This window comes from Sus scrofa, chromosome 15 (genome assembly GCF_000003025.6).
Source record: "Sus scrofa isolate TJ Tabasco breed Duroc chromosome 15, Sscrofa11.1, whole genome shotgun sequence".
In the NCBI taxonomy this organism is placed as follows: domain Eukaryota; kingdom Metazoa; phylum Chordata; class Mammalia; order Artiodactyla; family Suidae; genus Sus; species Sus scrofa.
In genome coordinates this window covers 44,270,927-44,292,519 of record NC_010457.5, presented here as the reverse complement: position 1 = coordinate 44,292,519, position 21,593 = coordinate 44,270,927, and the positions used below count along the sequence as shown (strand labels likewise).

At 38.6% G+C, this 21,593-nt stretch overlaps 1 protein-coding gene across 20 annotated transcripts in view; it reads right to left on the bottom strand.

Moving 5' to 3' along the window:
* Nucleotides 1–21,593, bottom strand: part of TENM3 (teneurin transmembrane protein 3) — a 2,583,558-nt gene that overhangs the window by 109,228 nt on the left and 2,452,737 nt on the right. For all 20 annotated transcript variants that reach the window (XM_021076354.1, XM_021076353.1, XM_021076364.1 and 17 more), the window contains 6 exons: nucleotides 16,200–16,414; nucleotides 10,305–10,515; nucleotides 9,802–9,903; nucleotides 9,412–9,606; nucleotides 8,113–8,313; nucleotides 1,821–2,006 (listed from right to left, as the gene is read on the bottom strand). In XM_021076354.1, the coding sequence (XP_020932013.1) occupies nucleotides 1,821–2,006; nucleotides 8,113–8,313; nucleotides 9,412–9,606; nucleotides 9,802–9,903; nucleotides 10,305–10,515; nucleotides 16,200–16,414 (1,110 nt within the window). The remainder of the gene's footprint in view (nucleotides 1–1,820; nucleotides 2,007–8,112; nucleotides 8,314–9,411; nucleotides 9,607–9,801; nucleotides 9,904–10,304; nucleotides 10,516–16,199; nucleotides 16,415–21,593) is intronic.

Here is a 21,593-nt window from a genome sequence, read left to right as displayed (position 1 = left end):
AGACACAGATTGCGGCTGTCAGTGTTTTTTGCCTTACTGTTGGCAGCCAGGGCCCTGCAGAGCCCCCCCTTATAGAGCGGAGGAGGGGAAAGCCACATCTGGGTCAGAGGGGAGGATGAGTGCTCTGTCAGTGCCTCGACCGTGTGCCTTTGCCCTTGACTCCAGTGGGACGACAGGTTCCCCAGTTGTTGTTGGTAGCTCACCTTCAACATGTGAGACCGTAAGGACGTGCCACAGGTTAAGAGTTAACCTAAAGGTCAGATCTTCAGACATCTGCAGGCTTGGGCCTCAGCTGATATCAGGCAACGTGGCTGTTCCCTATATCCATGAGGTCTTTTTGCCCACCTGGAGCAATGAACACCTGCTCTTCATCGGAGAGTCAGGAATATTGATGGCTGTGGCTGACAGAGCCTACCTGGTTGAGCAGCCCCCAGTAAAAACTTAAACTCTGAGCCTTGAATAGGCTTCCACGGCTGGAAACACTGCACACATGTTGGGACATTTCCCAAAGGAGCATGGTTCCTGTGACCTCTCCTGCTTGGAGAGAAGACCTCGGGGAGCCTCCACATGGGCTTCTCCAGACACCACCACCTGATAGGTCTTTCCCCTTTCTAGAAACCATCAAAGCCCTGAGCACAACTCTGCAGAGTCCTATGAACCTTCCAGTGGACTGCCACATGTGGGGGTGGCAGTGGGACCCCTGAAACAAATATTAGGGATCACGAAGACGCAAAAAGAATGTTACTTAAAATTTGGAAAAGATACAAGTATGACAATTTATAAAATACAAGTGATTTCAATTCTTCCATGGAAAAAAATCCCTGTCTAACTAGTCACTTGTTTTAAAAAAAAAAATGGAAGTACATAATCATATAGACGCATTGGAAGATTAACAGCTTTTAAGCTATTGGGACTCCTCCCAAAGGCTTTATCAAATTTTACCCTAAGGACCTGACTCAATGTGGAAAAGCACCGTATCGCAAATCATGAAATTTCTGTGGGACAGTGCCATTTATAATTAATGTTGTACACTTTCCCTGAAGTGAGGTAGAAATGTATTACTTTTATTGTGTTTTCTTTAAATAAATGTTTTTGGGTCATGATTCAAACGGTAAAAGGAAAAGCACTGAATACCTTGGGAATACGGAACTAGTATATAAGTTCTGGATACTTTTGCATCCAGGCTAAATACCATTCACATACTAACGTTTTGATCTTAAACACCTATTTGATTGTCTTATTTAACCAACAGATGTACTAGAACATCATCATATTTTAAGACGTGTTAAGCATATAATTTGTTTAAGAAAAGCTAGACTTGTGCATTTTATTCTACTTTACCTCGCCTGGTACTAAAAATAAGTCATAAAAACTCAAACCTCTTTTTGAGACCCAAATAGATTGACAGGTGCTAAGATGCCTGATTCTGGAATCTACAGGAGCCAAAAGGGCTACATATTGGGAATTTTTTTTTAAGTTAAAAAAAATATATATATATATTGCTGTTACACAGCAGCAATGTAGAACACGAAAAAGAACTAGTCAATGGGAGCTGTTTTATAAGAAATGAAACCCTCAATTTTGGTAGCCATCCCCCTAACCAATGAAGAAAAAATTCTTATTCTTCATACTCAGACAGTGGTTCTAGAAAGAACTGAACTGCCACTGGAAGATGAGAGCCTTCCGCAGGGAGTAATCCCTTTCGAAGAAAGAGGAGGAAGCATTAGTTGGAAGAGATCAGCTTTCCCCAGCTGCAAAGCAGCAGAGCATCTGAGCTCTTTTCCTGCCAGTGGGGCTGGGGCGGGACGGGGCTGGCCTACCGATGGTGCAGTGCTCTCCGTTCCAGCCCTGGCTGCATTCACACTTGCCATCCTTGCAGGTCCCATGCTCGGCACAGCGCGGGTGGCAGGCTCTCTGGTTACACGATGGACCCGTCCAGCCCTCTTCACAGCGACAAGTGCCCCCCATGCAAACACCGTGGGGGCCGCAGTCCACAGGGCAGATTTCTAGATGGAAAAACAGAGACAGCAGGGCGGGAAGAAGGGTAGGGGGAGTGAGAAGGGCGTTAACAAGTGTGTCTGAATGTTAAGGTGAAAAACAAAATCACTGGAATAAATATGAAGTATTTACATACTAAGTAAATTTTAGCAGCAGTGGCTAAATGTAGATGTTCACTTTTTTTGTTTAATTTTACATGCTGCCATAATTGGGCATCAAATGCACAGGACAATTTTGTTATAAATAATTTCCTTCTATTATGCGGGAGTGCACGTACATGCTCACACACAGACTACTAACAAAACATAACATATGATTCATAATGAGAGGAAAGTATGTACACACACATGTATATGTTTCTGAGAGTATCTTTTGGCAGCTAGGAACACATGCACACATACATCAAATTGCTATAAAATTGATGAACTATTTCAGTGTCTAAGCATGTCGGGTATCTAACAGGAGTTGGGTTTCAGCCCTGCAGCAAAAATTGAAAAGGGGTTATTTTTAATCCTACCATTTAATTTTTAAAAATATTCAGATGCTGCCATTAAAAAGAATCCATTATTTTAAAAAAGAGTGAAAAAAGAGAATCAATTATAGTACGCACATTAGCTTGCTCCTGACACACAGACATGTTGGTTAAAGAAAAGAAATTGTTTTCCCATTCAATATATCTGTACTGTTGGTGGATAAAAGTTGTTTAACAAAACAATAGAGAAAACCAGTTTAGTAATATATATAAGTACTGATTCTGGCATTTGAAAAGCAAGGTTTTTCAAATGCTAGAATTACTAAAAGGAGCACGAATGACCAAAGGACTTTAAAAACAGTAACAACAGGTCAGGTCCTTAAAATAGAATTCAGGCCTCTGAAATAATTTTTTTTTTTTTCTTAAAAAGCTTTCTCGAAAGCTTTATTTGGCTAAATCCAAATAGAGAGTAAGAGACAGAGAGAACTCTGAAGGCCATTTTATTTTTTACTCTTCACATATAAAGTTAAATAAAATGAACTATCCTTTTTAAGATTGAAAGACTTATTGTTTAGTTTTGGTTTTCTTTCAAAAATAAAAATGCTGAACGATAAAGACCTGAGGTCACTTCTAACAAACAGAAAATGGACTACAGTCATAACTATATTTTTCAATTTTTATTTTTGCTTTTTAGGGACATAAGTGCAACACATGGAGATTCCCAGGCCAGGGGTTGAATCAGAGCTACAGCTGTCAGTCTACACCACAGCCACAGCAACATGGGATCCGTTCTGTGTCTGAGACCTACACCACAGCTCATGGCAACGCCAGATCCTTAACCCACTGAGCAAGGCCAGGGATGGAACCTGCATCCTCATGGATACTAGTCGGATTTATTTCCTCTGTGCCTCAACAGGAACTCCAACAGTCATAATTTTAAATTAAAAAAAGTCACTGTGTATATAGTCACATGTTCCACATTTGTTGGCCAAATAACATTTCTCAACACTGTACTTCACGTGCTATAGAATTTTAAACACCAGATCAAGGCTTTACGAGAGTTGTAACATTTCTTAGAAACAACAGTCAGGACTATGAATTGGAAGGGAGTGGTATGTGTTTTTGCATGCCACCTTTTCCTTCTCATTTGAATTAAATTTTTGATTAAAAGATTCAAGATGGTTTGATTAACGTCAGAGGAAGAGAACATCACCTCAGCTCCAGAAGAGCGAGGTTTCTTTCTGCAGTACCTTTTTATTCAATCTAATCAATTTTTCATTAGGGTGAGGGAGTTTATCAGTGTTTAGCACACTAGCTTTGAGCAAGGTGCGTCCATCTTTGTAATGAACTTATTAATTAGAGTTAATTTAATTGAAGTGGAATTGGAGGACTAATGAATGGACAAACTGCTGATGAAGAGAGGGGAAAGCTCTGTTGCTTTCAAACCTATGAACTTTCTGATGGAAATGATTCATTTATTCTCTTTTAGCAGTTTAACCAAATGTTGGTTCAGGTGTAAAACCTACTCTCTTAGTGAACTTAGATGTCTGAAGGTCATTTCCACCACAGCAGAAGAAGTAGCTGGTAAAGTGTTTTCCTTTAGGAGTCAGTGGGTTAGAAATTCCGAATTCTACCATGAGGAAACTTTTAAGTCACAGATGTAAATTAACAACGATGTTTTTGTAAACTTTATTATTATTTTTTAACTTCCCGCAGCATATGGAAGTTCCCGGGCTGGGGGTTAAATCAGAGCTGTGGCTGTGGTCACACCGGATCCGAGCTGCATCTGGGACCCAAGCTGCAGCTCGTGGCAATGCCAGATCCTTAACCCACTGAGTGAGGCCGGGGATCAAACTCGCACCCTCACGGACACTATGTCGGATTCTTAACCTGCTGAGCCACAACGGAAACTCCTGATCTGTAAACATTAAATGAGACCTGTGTAACATGTGGACAGATCTGAGGCATATGAACCCAGTTTTCACAGGCTGGCTATATGCATACTTGAGATCTTTACTAAAATAATTCTAAGTTTTATTTTGGCAGCTAATAGCAAAGCTTAATTAAAGTTTTTTTTTTTTTCTGTGCTTAATTACTTTCTTCCAAAGAATACAGTTTTCATTATTCAACGCTCCATATTGAGAGTTTAATATATGTTAAGTTTCTGTTTTGCATTAGGGATTTAAAGATGAATAGGATGAGGATTTTCACTCATTATGTCTAAAACATTCATTCTGTATACAGGTGAAATTAGATGTTCAGCTAGCAAAATAATTACATCAGTGTGAAAAAAATCAGTCTAAGTATGTAAAATAGTGATATGTAATTTTGGCAGCCAATGTAATCTTTTAATTAATATTTATATTTTTTTTGCTATTCATAACAATACCATTTTATGAAGAAGACCAAATTATCTTTTGTGTTATTTAATATCAAACAATCCTTTGTAAAATAATTCGGGTAATCTATTAAATAACATTACATGAAACAAAAAAGGGACTTTTTGTTATCCTTTATCCCTTTCCCACTTGGATAACTGTGGGAAACAAATAAGAATGAGAATATTTCAAACAAGCATTATTTAACAGCTAGTATTATGCCTATTTTACCGATGGAGCTGTCAGAGGCCTGAATTGAGTATCTTTCTTTGTACAAGTAATTCTATCTGTAAACTTTAATTGGATTTTTACATTTTTTTAATATAGAAGCTGGAAATGTAAATAAAACTCAAAAGAGAGAGGTAAATGCCTATTTTGATCTTGTAATTATACAACTGTTTTTTTTCCTTTTTACAGCCACACCTGCTGCATATGGAAGTTCCCAGGCTAGGGGTCGAATCGGAGCTACAGCTACCGGCCTACACCACAGCCACAGCAACTTGGGATCTGAGCTGCGTCTGCAACCTACACCTCAGCTTGCAGCAACGCCGGATCCTTAACCCACTGAGCGAGGCCAGAGAGCAAAGCCGCGTCCTCATGGATTCTAGTCAGATTCATTTCTGCTGAGCCACGATGGCAACTCCCTCTTATTTTTTAAATGAATTTTTGTTCAGATGGTTTGAGTGTCCACACAGAAGTCATCACTCCCCACTTCTCACTCACCTCCCCACTGCTGCCCCTGTGCTCTGCCTACCCAGTGAGCCTCTCTCCTTCCCAACTTTCCCGCCTCTTTCAGAGACAGGAACATCCGCTCCAACCTCCCTTGTCTCAGACTTTCAGCTCTTCTCACCAACTTCCATGTTCCGTTTTATTTTTTCAGCATGTCCTGTCTGTTTTTCCTTCACGTGTCCTTCAGATTTATCCTTTTCATTTCCAATGACTTAAAAGTAATCTGTGCCCTCATCCCTTTGCCCTCTGGAAAACTCCCCATTGTGTTCTCCAGTCCTCATATTTCATTCTTCTCTCGGACGTGTAATCCATGGGATAGTTCTGGAATACTATATTCACCATATTAGTGGCGTCATTATGTTCAGTGAATTCTTCATTGTCTAAACTATCCTCACTAAACTTCATCCATCAAAACGAGCCCAACCCCATTTTGTTTTTTTTTTTTTTTTTTTTAGGGCCACACTCACGGCTTATGCATCAATTCAAGTAATTCCCACAGCATCTCTGGGAAGAATGTCATATGACCTAATCCACTTTATAGATGAGCAAACTGAAGCATACAGTAATTTCCATAAGGCTATATTGCTATTAAGTGGTACAGATTGGATATGAACCTAAATATCTGATTTCAGAGTCCATGCTCTTAAGTCCTTTCCAATACCGTTCCTCTAGTCAAAAAATATTCCTCCAGGGAGTTCCCACTGTGGCGCAGTGGTTAACGAATCTGACTAGGAACCATGAGGTTGCGGGTTCGGTCCCTGCCCTTGCTCAGTGGGTTAAGGATCCGGCGTTGCCGTGAGCTGTGGTGTAGGTTGCAGACGCGGCTTGGATCCTGCGTTGCTGTGGCTCTGGCGTAGGCCGGTGGCTACAGCTCTGATTCGACCCCTAGCCTGGGAACCTCCATATGCCGCAGGGGCGGCCCAAGAATAGCAAAAAAAAAAGAGACAAAAAATATTCCTCCAACCATACCAACTGCAACATTTAAAAGAAGGCAAGAAATGTTAAGTCTCCTAGAAAGCTTTCACTATGCATTGAGACAGGATCATACCTCTGAATAGTGACTGAATTTAGCATACTAATCCATGTAACACTCAATAGAATATACTGGCACATACTGGTTTCTGAGTATTTCATATATATTCATCTTACCTCCCCAATTCCACTGTAATTTTCTAGACTGAAGCAGAACCTTTCTTTTCTTTCTTTTTCTTTTTTTTTTTTTTGCCTTTTAGGGCCACACCCACAGCATATGGAGGTTCCCAGGCTAGAGGTCGAATCAGAGCTGTAGCTGCTGGCCCATGCCACAGCCACAGCAACGTCAGATCCGAGCCGCGTCTGCGACCTATACCACAACTCATGGCAACACTGGATCCTTAACCCACTGAGTGAGGCCAGGGATGCAACCTGTGTCTTCATGGATGCTAGTCAGATTCACTTCTGCTGAGCCATGATGGGAACTCAAAAAAACAGCATCTTTCTGAACCATGTGACAAGTGCATCATGGAATTAAATCATGAGTTATAACCAGCATTAAAAAAAAGTAGAATAGGGGAGTTCCCTTGTGGCTCAGTGGGTTAAGGATCTGGCGTTGTCACCTTGGGTTGCTGCTGTAGCGCAGGTTTGATCCCTAGCCTGGGAACTTCTGCATGCCAGAGGAGCAGCCAAAACAAAAAAGTAGAATAACAAGGTCCTGCTGTACAGCACAGGGAACTGTATTCATTATCTTGTGAAAAGCCATAATGAAAAAGAAAATAAAAAAGAATTTATATATATACATACATATACATGTGTGTATTAACTGAATTACCTTGCTGTACAGAAGAAATTAACACAATATTATGAATCAACTACACCTCAATAAAATTTTTTTAAAAGGATCAGTTTGTACCACTTTGTAAAGCTTTTGTTGCACTGATGGGAGTATATTCACATATATGTATATAAGGTCACAATGTAAAAATGTATTTAAGCCTGTTGGTCATTTAGGTCATGGTCAAAACTTTAAAGCTTCTATTTTAGAGGGAAGGAATGATTGATTATTCTTTCATCCCTATAGGGCCTGCCACAAAGCACAGAGATGGTGCTCAAAAACATGACTGAATAAAATTACTACCCGTCATTTCTATTACAATCACATAATTAAAAACTCAGTGTTGAACCATTATGGATATCATAATATCTCTATATATTTACTCTTTATTGTGATCATATTAAGTCTTATGTTGTCATATACTTTTTATTTTTATTTTTTGGTCTTTTTGTCTCTGTAGGGCCTTGCCTGCAGCATATGGAGGTTCCCAGGCTAGGGGTCAAATGAGAGCTGTAGCCGCCAGCCTATACCACAGCCACAGCAACGCCAGATCCTTAATCCACTGAGCGAGGCCAGGGATTGAACCCGTAACCTCACGGTTCCTAGTCGGATTCATTCTGCTGCACTGCGATGGTAACTCCCTAAATTGTTTTAAAAAATAAAATATCGCAATCTTTAGCTAAAGAGTGTTAAGCACTCTGTTGTACTTCGTGTATTAACCTTACCATTTGAGCAATCTGGGCCAGTCCAATTAGGGTCACAAGTACAGGAGCCACTTTCCTGAAGATATGTCCCATGCCCAGAGCACTGGTCTGGACACATGGTCTTGAGTATTTCACAGTTGTTACCACCCCATCCTGGATTGCAGTGACATTCCCCATGGATGCACACACCATGATTGGAACATCCAGGGTCCAGACAGTCAGCTAGTAGAAAGAAAAGAGAACAACTTTATGAGGAAATCTGGAAGATACACACAGCATAGGGAGAGCAAAGAATTAAATCCCAATCTAATGTAGCTGAACATTTTGGAGACTCACATATTTACCTAATACTGCAAGAACTTGTTTCTGAAAATGCAGGAATTACACAATAAAACATTAAGAGTCATGCCATTTAGGTAACTGAGACTCTTGCAAGGATTTGTAATTCTTGTGAATTACACATTTCTGCTCTTGAGAGTTCTACTGCTTTCCGTTCTGCCTAATCAGAGAGTAATAGGCATTGGCTGCTCTATAAGAAAATTGGAATCAGCTGACCTAATCCATAACCACTGAATACTGACAGCTGTATGGGACCCTCAAATGTTTGAGAAATAAATGAGTTGCGTACACTCTATCCTTCTTAATTCACTTTAATGTGCTTTAGATGACGAGATTTAATTTAGCAATTTGACTCAATAAAACTTTACACTTGTAGGGTCAATGGCCTGAAAATTTAATTCCAGCGACTTAATTGCATTACTTTGTGTGTGCAGATCAATAAAATCAATTTGATTGAAGAACGGAAATGGTGCTTTTCTGCTTTTTGAAAAAACAGTTCAATTATATTTTACAGTATAGCATCTGGACCGTCATCATTACATACACTTATGGAACAAACCCCACGATGTCGTACTTTGTCCATTAGTATCTTATATTCAATATTCTGCCTTTCTAGAGATGCCCAAAGACTGGATTTAGAAGCGGGCATCAATGTGAAGAACTGCAAAAAACCGAAACCAAAACCAAAACCTTCAACGAACGGTCCACTGTTGGTTCCAAGATGCAAACATTTGTTAACTTTCTCAGGGTGGAAAAAAAAAAATATTCACACAACTGAGAAAAAGCAAAAGGGTTCCTTGGTGTTTTTTTCTTTTTATGAGGTAAAATGTTCGTGAAGCCACGCATCCATGAATATGGAAATCAAAATTACTTTCAGAGGGAGGCATATAAAAAGATTGCTCTGCCAAATGAAAGGTTACACATATCATCTGTTTCTTTGTGACGAAAACAATAGACTTCTGCAAATATTGACATGTTTACCTTCTTCACAGTTTTCTCCTTTGTATCCAGAGTTGCAAGCACAAGAGCCCATGATACAAATCCCACGACCCCCGCACTGCGGGTCAATACACTGGGTAGTCGGCACATCACACTCGGTGCCCTTCCAGCCGCTGAAACAGAGGCAGCGGCCCTTGGAGTACTGGCCGTTGCCACTACACAGCACTGGACAGGCTGCTGTGAAACAAAACACGACAGAGGAATTAACAGCTATCTTTTCCATCGAGGTTCCCAAAGAAAAGGCACATCACTGGAACAAGTGGTAGGCCATTTTCTCCCCCCTCCCTCTTTCCTGTCTTGGTAGTTTTCTGAATTATTCGTGTTTCTACAGCATATGTATAGTGGCTTCAGAAAAGAATCTCACTTGCATACCTCTTGAACAATCTGGGCCTAGAAATCCTGGAAAACAATGGCACGTTCCAGAAACACACTCTCCATTTCCATGGCAATTCCGGGGGCATTCCACCACAGATTCTGAAGAAAAGAAAAAGAAGCCAGCCTTGTTGTAAAGCCTGCCTCTCCCACAGGGTAAACTGTCAGTTTCATCATTGTTTTAGCTACATCTTGAAGGAAGTATGGGCAGCTCATTCCATAACCAAAAAAAAAAAAAAAAAAAAAAAGGATTCATACCAGATTATTCGAGTAGTAAAGCAAAGCACTGCTATTGCCAATGCAGACATTTTTAGGCATTTCTCCCAGTGCCCCATGGTTTGCCACATATTCATAAATAAATAACTTAACAACTACTTCTTTCATTTACCTCAGGCTTTGCCATCCTAGGAATCACTCAAAATTGGCAAAGTCCATTTAGTTTCCATTCAACACAGCACTCAGGCTATAAGCCTGGAAAGTGATGCTTTAAAGATGGTTCTTACCTATAACAATGGTATTGAATGACACCTGCTCCGCATTTTTCCCATCATTATAAAATGCCAGATGCCAGATTCCAGAATCCAAGTACTGGATAAAGCCGGCCTCGTGGAGGCTGACGGACCTCGCCTGTCGTCCGGCTCTTTCGGACTCAAGTAGGTTCCGCTGCTCTCTTGCAATCAACCTGCTGCCATCCAGAAGCTCGACAAAGTCGTACTGAAGATAAGGACAAGTAAGACCATTTAGTGGTCACAGAGAGTGTATGGCTGTGGCTGCCTCTCTCTTTCCTCTTCAAACTTTCCTCCTTTGCTCTAATAAACCCAATGTTATTTTTAAAGTTTATTTATTTATTTATTTCCCCACTACATTATTTTTTTTTCCCCATTGCACAGCATGGTGGCCCAGTGCTCCATCATAAGTGACGAGACATAGTTCCCAGCAGGATCTCATGTTAGAAAAAAGCTCCTGAATTGATAGGTCTTCTAGGCATTGCATTTATGGGACTGAGGATTCCCCACTGCACACCACTGCTGTATTTAACCTTTGGAGACCATTTTTTCCCTTGATGGGCAACACGTTTTCCAAATTTATTCAATTCTTCTGACCGATAAAAAGCTTGTGAGGGAGTTCCCATCGTGGCGCAGTGGTTAACGAATCCGACTAGGAACCATGAGGTTGCGGGTTCAATCCCTGGCCTTGCTCAGTGGATTAAGGATCCGGCGTTGCCGTGAGCTGTGGTGTAGGTTGCAGACACGGCTTGGATCCCGAGTTGCTGTGACTCTAGCATAGGCCAGCGGCTGTGGCTCCGATTCAACCCCTAGCCTGGGAAAAGCTTGTGAGGTTAGGCAGTTTGGGGATCCAACCATAAACCTATACCATTCCAAACCCAGCAGCTTTATTTTGGTTAGACCACAGACGGTCTCTTAAGGTCTTCTATTTAATACTCAGGTTGTAACTGCTACTACTGAATATACTCTGTGCCAGGATTATTTTAATCCTCATAGCAACTCTTCTGGAAGGCACTATTATATACACATTAAAGACAAAGGAAATGGAAACCTGCTAAGTTTGAGCACAGTTAGATGCGTGGTCAGTGGTGGAATTGGTGTGAGAGCCCCAGTGTACTTGGCTCCAAAGCTCGGGCTCTTTTCACCCGCCCCCACCCCCCCTTCTCTGTGACCCCCCAGTGTATCCATCCCAAGCATGATGGAGAATGCCATGGATTTCTACTTAGTTATGGTTAGATTAAAAACATACAGCAAGATGCCTTTACATCTCTGATCAAAGGTCTAAAAAAATGAAACACTGGCGAGGTTCTGAAGGGATGGCCCCGCTCTGATCTTAAAGGCGATCATCATTAAACTTAATTTTTGTTTTAGCAAGATTAATCATGAACACTGGGTAGCTGGAAGAATTTAACTGGGGAATTTAAAGAGAGTTAAAAATACGGCATGTGATTGGTAATAGTGGGGTAAATTTGTAGCCAGAGATAATTTAGTCAACTTGGAAGACACGGCAAAGACTTTCCAACACAGTTTTAATACACTTGTTAGACAACAGTTTCTTAAAAGTAGGTTGATTCCGTTTCTATAAACTCTTACCCAGTTTCATTTTATTCCTGAGGTATGTGTTTATGGTGAAAGGTACACTACAGCTATAATATATATACATATATACTACACTATAGCAAAAGTACAATAGAGCAATATATTATATATGTAATCATATATATGATATATATATATGAATCATTACTGTTACAGCGCTACACATGTGAATCATCAATATTGTGTTTTCAGAGAGATTCCTTAAGTGGAATTTCATCAGAAGTCTATTTAAGGAAAAGTTATTTACAATGAGTCCCTTAATACGATCGAATCGGAAAAAAAATCAGTTGTTGGAATTCCAAGACTCAGTGTTAAATATGTTGCCACTGTGCACAGACCTCATACTGCTACCATTGCACAGAAGTTAGAATATCTAATTTAGTTTCCAAAATACTAAATTTTTATATAAATATAAAAGTACTTTTTTGTTATTTTGTTAGTACAGTCAAACTGCATTATAACATCATTCAGCTGTGAGAAATATACAAAAAAGCCATAGTGTGATTAGTATTTAATTTTTTTTTTTCATTTATATGGTACAAGGATGCAAATAGTGCCTGATGTGGATATTGGAACTGCAAAAATTTCACTGGAACTGTATTCCAAAATTACCGGAGGAAATTAATTTAGCACTTTTGAAAGGCGTCTCTTATCTCAAATGTCTTTCATTTTCTCATTAGATTTAAATATTTGCATTTCCACTGCATATAAACATTTTTCTCCCCTAACATAAATACAGTAACTGAAAAAATGAAAGGGAGGAAATTTTGAATTTTAATAGGTCTTCCAAGGCCTAGTAACTGTCACCTTTATCATTTGTATTGCACTATGAACAATACAATAAGGCTGGAGTGGTGGGCTTGATAGTGGTGGTGGGGTGTCTGTGGTGCATTTCACATACAACATCAGGAAGGTATTCAAATACCTAAAGAAAGTTCCTATTTAACAGGAAAGCTATCTCTGCGAAAAAGAAACAAAACATATGGAAAAGAAATTTAAGAACCTTTGTTCTTAGGGTGTAAGGTAATCACTTATAGGTAAACCCAAGTTTTGTTCTGTAGATAGGTATTCATAAGATGAGATATGGATTTTTTTTTTTTGGCAGAGACGAATCTTAGCATCTTATGCTACTTTTAGGATCAAATTCCAGTCTCATCTCTTTAGGAGAGCAATCATGAGACCAAGCTTACATGTGATAAAGGTTATCTCAGTGGCTCATTTCTGAGCAGATTATCCAGATTCTTAACTCAATTCACTTATTACAATGATGAGAGCTCAGAAACTACAAAAATTTCACTGAACTCTTAAATCAATTTTTTTTGGTGGTGGTACAATCTCACTGTAAAACATGGACATGGGGGGGAGCAACTTCAGAGATTACCTGATCCAACCTTTTCATTTTACAGAGGACATTGAAGCCCAGAGAAGATCAGTGATTTGGTCAAGGTCAAAAGGTCAAAAGGTGGCAGGGTGTGTGATTAGAACCCAGGTGTCCGACTCACGTGCTAAAGTAGCCTTCATGCAAATGCACTTGCACGACACAGTCCCCTATTACCTGTAAAGCATTAAATTGCTTCCTTAGGCTCCTGACTGTCCAGGAGAATGAATTGGGCGGCAGGGAGAAGAAAGTCAATTGATTCCTTGGCAACAATCACAGGGACAGTTTTATAAAGGGTCACAAAGACTTTCAAAACTCCAGTGATTATTCTGAATGGTTGGCCAATTTTAATTATTTCAGGTTGATTTATTTAACGTTCCCCAGAACCAGAGAAATGTTCAATTTGAGCTGCTTTATAGCATATTTCATGTTTAAACACTGAACTCAGAAACAGCTGTTTGCTCTGCTGATCCTGAATAAACCAGACGAAGGGACTCTAATAACTGTGGGGCTTAAGAAAATGCATAACCCACTTAAACACATATATTGTGGTAGAAAAGAAAAGTGGATATCACATATATTGTGTTTAAATACCAGAAGAATTATGAAAAGACCCGAAACTACACCTTTTATTTCCCTAGTCTTATACGGTATATAACTTGCAAAAAGTCAACCCTAAGTCTTTAAACCTTTAAAGTGCCCAATGTATCAGACAATTTTTTCTGAAATTAATTTGGTGAATTTATTTTATAGGTTACATGCTCACTGTTGTACTTAGTTTAGAGGTAGTCTCTTGAGTTACACAAAAATAATTAAATCTTGCATGTGATTTTTATATTTCACTGGATTATTGCTCTACCAAACACAACCTATATGCTATAACTGAAGTCAAAGAGGGCCACTTCTACTTAAGAAAATCTAGTTATTACATCTTAGTGTTACCTGTAACATGAACTAGAGTTAAATGTAATTATAATCTAAAATTTAAAACTGCACACTAAGAGGAGTTCCTGTTGTGGCTCAGTGGGTAAAGAACCGAACTTTGTGAGGATGTGGGTTTGATCCCTGGCCTCGCTGAGTGGGTTAAGGATCTGGTGTTGCCACCACTGTGGTGTAGGCCATAGCTGCAGCTATGATTTGACCCCGGCCCAGGGAACTCCCATATGCTGTGGGTGTGGCCCTAAAAAGAAAAAAAATTCAACACTAGTATACAATCGGAGCTATCTGATACAGAAAGATTAAAGGTATTACTTTAATAATGTAGATATGAAAAATATTAAATCAGAAAAAATGACTACACCAAAGTATGGCATTAAAAAATTCATAGCTCCATAACTCATATACGCATATGAAACTTTCCCTGATCCATGACATTAGAGAAAGCATGTTCAATTTTTCTTACTCATCCTTTTTAAAAGACATTTTTTCATTAGTATATGGATCAATTTTTCTTTATAATTTATATTCTGAGGTTATAGAAAAACATTTTTCACAAATTACATAATATAAAGCATACACAAAAATCTTCTGGTCCTCATTTTATAAATCAAATTCAAATCAGCATGAAATTCCATGGGTAAATAGACTGATTTTCAAGTATAACTTTAAACTTACCTAACAGTCAATTTATTTTTTTAAATTTTATTTATTTATTTTTTGTCTTTTTGTCATTTTCTTGGGCCGCTCTTGCGGCATATGGAGGTTCCCAGGCTAGGGTTCGAATCGGAGCTGTAGCCGCTGGGCTGCGCCAGAGCCACAGCAACATGGGATCCGAACCGCATCTGCGACCTACACCACAGCTCACGGCAACGGTGGATCGTTAACCCACTGAGCAAGGGCAGGGACCGAACCCGCAACCTCATGGTTCCTAGTCGGATTCATTAACCACTGAGCCACGACAGGAACTCCTAACAGTCAATTTAAATTAGCCATCTCTTACATTTTTGGAATTTCAAAATGTATTTTTTGGAAGAAGTCTGGACTCCAGTTTTGTGGGATGCAATTAAGTAATTTCTCTTAGACATAGTGAGATCCCTTTAAACCACAATTTCCAATATATACACCATGAGCCAGTATTAGATTATGAAAAAGTCTGTGGGATTATTGATCTGAGACAATGGTGAGGTGATTTTCATGAAAGCAAACTGACTTTAAAGTTCTTTGAATCTATGATATAAGGGTATTTGAATTGTTTTAAGTGCCACACTAATGTGGTAATCCTTGGTTATCTGTCAAGGTCTCTTGCCTTTGTACTTCAGTGTTCATCATGTGTAGAAGAGGAATCGTGGCTTGAGTTCATATCATCATGTTTGTTTACATTCCCATCATTTCTGTATAAAGAATAAACCTGATACAAAGGGAAAAGTAATAGCATATTTTCAATAGAATGAATACATGTTTGAGATGAAAATGTTATGCATCTATTACATGGAAGGAGTATGATCATTGGAAATTACCAAAGAATCTTTGTAAAATACTTGGGAAGTCCACGGTGTTTTATTTTTGGCCACGCTCACAGGATGTGGACATTCCCAGGCTAGGGATCCAGCCTGAGTAACAGCAGTCATCAGAGCCACAGCAGTGACAAGACCAGATCTTTAACCCGCTGAGCCAAGAGAGAACTCCAGTCCATAGTGTTTTACCACGTACTCAGATGATGTTCAATATTCATTAGGTTACTCACAGATTCTGTGCATTTTAATCAATCAATAATGATGAAAGCAAGTCAAGGAAGAAAATACCGTTCTTCCTACCAATTCAAAAACCTCAAGATAAGTGTCATCTACATTAAAAATTCTTTTCACTGTAAGAGATCAATATAAAAGTGGTCAACAGTTAAACAGCTGAACGTAAGAAAGAGAATGACTTCAAAAATGCAAACTAGCAGGTTTCATTTTATCAGCAGCAGAGCCTACCTGAGTGTGAGAAGGCGGTAAGCCTTTTCGGCCATATACTCCAATCAATGCATCTTTCTGAAGAGAGATATTGAATTTAAGAAACTGGGGCTGATCAATAAAGAGCTGTGATCTCCAGAAGATCCCAGGAGGAACCTCTTGAATTGCTCTTCGGCCAATATCAAGTTCTCCGGAATCTATGGTGTTATTTTCTTGTGTAAATCCACCCAATTTTCCTGAATGTAAGAGATTCATTGAAAAAATAAAAAATTAAAAAGAAACAAAACCAAAACAACTTTCTGATTTTCAAAAAGATCTTACCACATAAATGCTCTGAAATTTTATCTTCTGATAAATGAAATGCCCTTACTTGTTTCTAAATTTCCCTTTAAAAGTTTTTTTTTTTTTTTTGTGGAGGGGATTTGATATTGTTCAGCTAATTCTAATTTAGCACAGTCTTTAAGATATTTAAGTCAAAATCCTTTTACGTTCCCCAAAGGTATGCCTATTACTGAAGCTGTTTTCACACCTTCAGTCTTCCTTGATCACTTGAAGCATAATTATCTTACAAATTATATGCGTTGTTATTTCTTGGGAGAGATTAAGTCTGGTACTTATCAGTCATTCTAAACATACCATAACCCTGCAAAGTGTAAATTAAGGCAGAATAGCTTATGGAGATTTCCAAATCAACCCTTAAGCAAACAACAGAAACAATCAATGGCACTGATTCATGCAGTTCCCTCCAAACTGTATTTTAGAATGAATGACAAATCAGATGCTGGAAGGGTGGCAGAAAGGGGGCGGGGGAGGGGGACCCTGTGAGAGGAGGGGAAGGGAAGGAGGGTTAGGTTTAAATTCTCACAAAGCTTTTTAACCACGACTTTTCCTCTTTCCTTTTATCCTTATCTCAAAGTCACCATTGGCCTTTCGCACAACCTGTACCACCTCTCTCAATGACCTTCAGTGTGTTGAGAATAAAAATCTCTGCTACCTGAACCTCTGCCCCTTCTTGGACACCACCTCATTCCTTCCTTCATAGCCTGGTTTTAAAAAACAGATCCTTTTTTTGATATGTGTTCCCCTCCTTTTCTCTTTGTTAAGATCCTTTCTAGTGATAGAGAAAGTTTTACAATTTGCCTTAAATGGACACAAAACCACACTGTCTCTTATTCCATGCCAAGGGTCCATGAAGGCAGAGGAACTGAATGAACGTGGGCAGATTATTCTCTATCAAGTCAATTCTTTGCAAGTTTCCAAGTTGACTTACTACTGAGTTTCTCTTCTTAAGAACACTGATCTGAATATTAATTTAGATATTACACAATGCTATATAATATCTGTTATACAACAGCCTCCTTAGCAGTTAATTCAAACTTTTTAGAGGCCCTAATTTCAAATCAGAGAGTTGTGAACTATTTTATTTTAATGACAGAGGAGAGAGTCTTCCATCTGTGAAGAGTTATTTAACACCAAGTTCATTTTTGAGTGCCTACTAGGGACACGGAATTGTAGGTATTACGAAGTATAACCTAGAGAGCAGAATCTTAGAGATTTTCTACTCTGTCTTCAATGGCTTCTGCCATCAAGCAACTAATTACCTGGTTGGGAAGACACCGTCACCAACTAAAAATAAATGACAATCTCAAACAACATATGGTTAAAGGGCAGAGGAAGGCTGAAGGCTGGAGGTGGAAAGGTTTCATAGAAGGGGTAAGTTCTGAGCTAAACTTTGTAGGACAAATAGGATAAGGTTTCTGAGTTGGCATAAAGATCACAATCGAAAACATGGCAGTGGAACTTAACATGTGTTAGGGTGATGGTGAGCAGAAGATCCATTTGGCTAGAAAAGAAATTAAGAAATTGGTTCTGGAGTCAGACAAAGTGGGTTTGAATACTGACTCTGTCACTAACTATCTGTGTGACCTGAAGGTATGTGCTAAACCTCATCTGTAAAATGAGGAGGCAATAATGCAATCACAGGACCACTGTAAGGATTACATGAGGTATTCTATATAAAGCACTTGGGTCTCAGGAGGTATCAAATGAATGGAAGGCATTAATGGCTTTGTCACAGGAGGCATGAAAGTAAGACTGGGAAATGATACTATGGAGACCCCTGAATGCAAGGTTAAAGAATTTGGTCTTTGCAAGTTCTTTTGTGGTGCAGTGGGTTAAGGATCTGGTGTTGTCACTGCAGCAGCTTGGGCCACGGCTGCGGCTTAAGTTCTATCCCTGGCCCAGGAATTTCCATATGCCTTGGGCGTGGCCAAAAGAAAAAGAATTTGGTCTTTATATTTTATGTTCATGAATTATTACGTTTTCAATTCTATCAAAGAGGATATTCCAATTCTTTTCCCAAAGGTATTCATATGTGTGTCTACACACACACACACACACACACACACACAAACTTTATGTTACTATGCATATAATTCACGGTATGTTTTAAGAATAGATACTTGAAATAGATTTAGTATGGGTAAATGATATTGCAATTCCGGCACTTACTTGTTTCTGTGGTGTGTGTGTGTGTGATCAGGAGAAGCAGAATTCAAGATTAGTATGGAATGTGTCTTTTCATCATGGATGATTGTGGCAGATATCCAGGTTATGGACATTAGGGGCTGGAGTAATTGACAACAAATCACACTCATAGATAAGTGTGAAGTTTGAGAGAGAGCATGTTACTAGTAAATGTTGGGACTGTTTTCTACCTGGACTGCTGCATCCTACAATGACACAGGTACCTGCAGGTGCAAAGGACATCTATAGCTAAGTGGAGACCCATTAAAGGTTCTGATCAGGCGAAAGGTAAGATGAAGTCATTGTTTCAAGGACATTAAAATACAGCAGTGTGGGAAGCCTGGAAGTGGAGAGATTAATTAGGATATAGTTGCAATAACCCTGGTATGAGGCAGGAGGGGGCTGTACAAGATAGCTTAATAAAGCATTGAGGTCTTGCTGTATAGCACAGGGAAATATATCCAATCACTTGTGACAGAACATGACAGAAGATAATATGAGAAAAAGAATATATATATATAAATAATTATATATATATATATATAATTGGGTCACTTTGCTGTACAGCAGAAATTGCAGAACACTATAAATAAACTATAATAAAAATGTTTTAAAGAAGTCATTAAATACAGTTTTCCTTCCTTTCTTTTTTTGTGATGTCCATAATCAAGGCAGTTAACAACCCTTCACCTATCAGGTGTTTTTTTGTTGGAACTAATTTACTAATATAAAATGCTCTTGAAAATAAAAATTCAAAATTGGGTTATAGTAATCATTGTAATTTTTCATGTATCAATCATAGACTATAAAGCATGCATCATTCACTTAAATTTAAAATATTTATCGTGATATTAATACATATTCATTTTAGCAAAATTAGAATATACAAATAAAAAGATAAAAATATAACCCTATACCCAGAGATTATTTTCACTTACTATATCTAACCAACACCCTTCTTTATTCATAGGAATTTTTAAATACATGAGACCAATTTCTACTTTTCCTTTTGGAAGCTTCTGCACATGGAACCTACATTTGTCATCAATTAGTTTTTTCTGAAAAGGTTAAAGAGGGGGAAAAAGAGAAATGGAAGTAATATTCATTGAGAAGCTATAACATGCCAGGTAGTTTCATCTGTAATGTTTTAAATTTCAAAACAACTCTATGAGGTTGATATTATTTTGAGATGAGGAAATTAAGGCTCAGAAAGTACATTACGTACCCAAAGTAAGGGCTGAGTCAAGATTCAAATCAAGGTCTGCATAATTCCAAAACTATGTGTTTTATATGATCTTTGCTTTTTATTAAAGCAAATATTTATTCCAAATTACTAGGTTTTAAATGTATTTGTCTATTCCATATAAAATCAGATATATTAGCTCACTGAGCCATACCAAAGAATCTGCTTAGCTTTCAATTTTAGAATATAAAATTATACTTACTTTTATTAGGTGAGAATGACCAGTTTTGCACGCCATGGATACTATGACATAATATTTTTTGCATTACAATTTATAGATTCTGATAAGTTTTTGCTTTTTGCTCCATTTCTACATGACACTATTTTAAAAATACTAAATAGAGTAGTAGTCCTTTTCCCCACTAAGATCTGCTGGTGCACATATCATATCATATTTATTATTTGTTTTTAAATGAGGGTCACAAGATTTATTTCAGGCTCTCTCATTTTTTTTTTTTAAATTAAAGACATTTTTCTCCCAACCTGCAGTATGTGGAAGTTCCCAGGTCAGGGATCAAACCTGCACCACACAGCAGAGACCAGAGCTACAGCAGTGAAAATGCAGGAGCCTTAACCTACTAGGCCATCAGAGAATTCCCCACATATCATATTTAAACATGAGATTGTGCATATCTGGACTCATTCGTTATGTTCATGTATTTCTAAGGCTATCATTACACTTTATTGCTATTAACAAGTTCCACTGTTGTTGAAGCTTATGTGATTTAATCTACCCTCTGGTCTTAATCCATATCTATTGCTGCTATAAATGGTGTTTAGTGGTTTTAACAGTATACCCATGCTTTAAGAGGTGGTAAAGCATTAACTAGTACTAATCCCAGAACTGTTTTTCCAAAACATCATTTTTGCCTAAAAGCATTAGCTTTGGAAATAGTAATCAAGTTCTGACATCTAGGGTTTTAAGTTTTGCTTTGTTGCTTTCCCCATATACTGATTATGATGTGTTAAAATCTTCCTCACTGAAACGATGCGTGTACCCACTGTTGTGTCAATAAATGTATCTGGAGTTCCCCAGGGGCTCAGTGGGTTAAGGATCTGGTGTTGTCACTGCTCTGGCTCCAGATACAGCTGTGGATGGGGTTCTGTCCCTGGCCTGGGAACTTCTGCATGCCAGTGGCCAAAAAAAAAAAAAAAGTGTATTTATTTTTCCAATTAGTCCCATAGCTAATTTAACAGGTGGCTCTTCTTCAGAAGGAAGGTTCTTTTATTTGTAAAACAAAAGAACCAAGGTTGAGTGGATGCGCTTGAGTGGGGCAGCAGTCGTAGTAAAAACTGTTTTCTTGTCTATCTGTAATGAAAAAGCCTAACTAACCATAACATTACAGAGTCTCAGAGTACAAGTGCTCCTGGAGGTCAGTTATTCCAGGAGTCCTCAAATCAGAGTAGTCAAAGCCCTAAGAACATGAAGACGTTCCAGTGAGGAAAAAGAGGTAGATTATTTTATGGGAATTAATTTCTAGAACCGCCACACTGCTCATACGTAGACTTTCTTTACAACAGACAGGCACTTCTCTCACACATACAGAATCTTACTTGGACGCACTGTCTTAGGACATAGAGTTTCTAGTGTGTCAAACAGGCAAAACGTAAAATATTTTTGTCGATAATTAAGACACCAGGGAGTT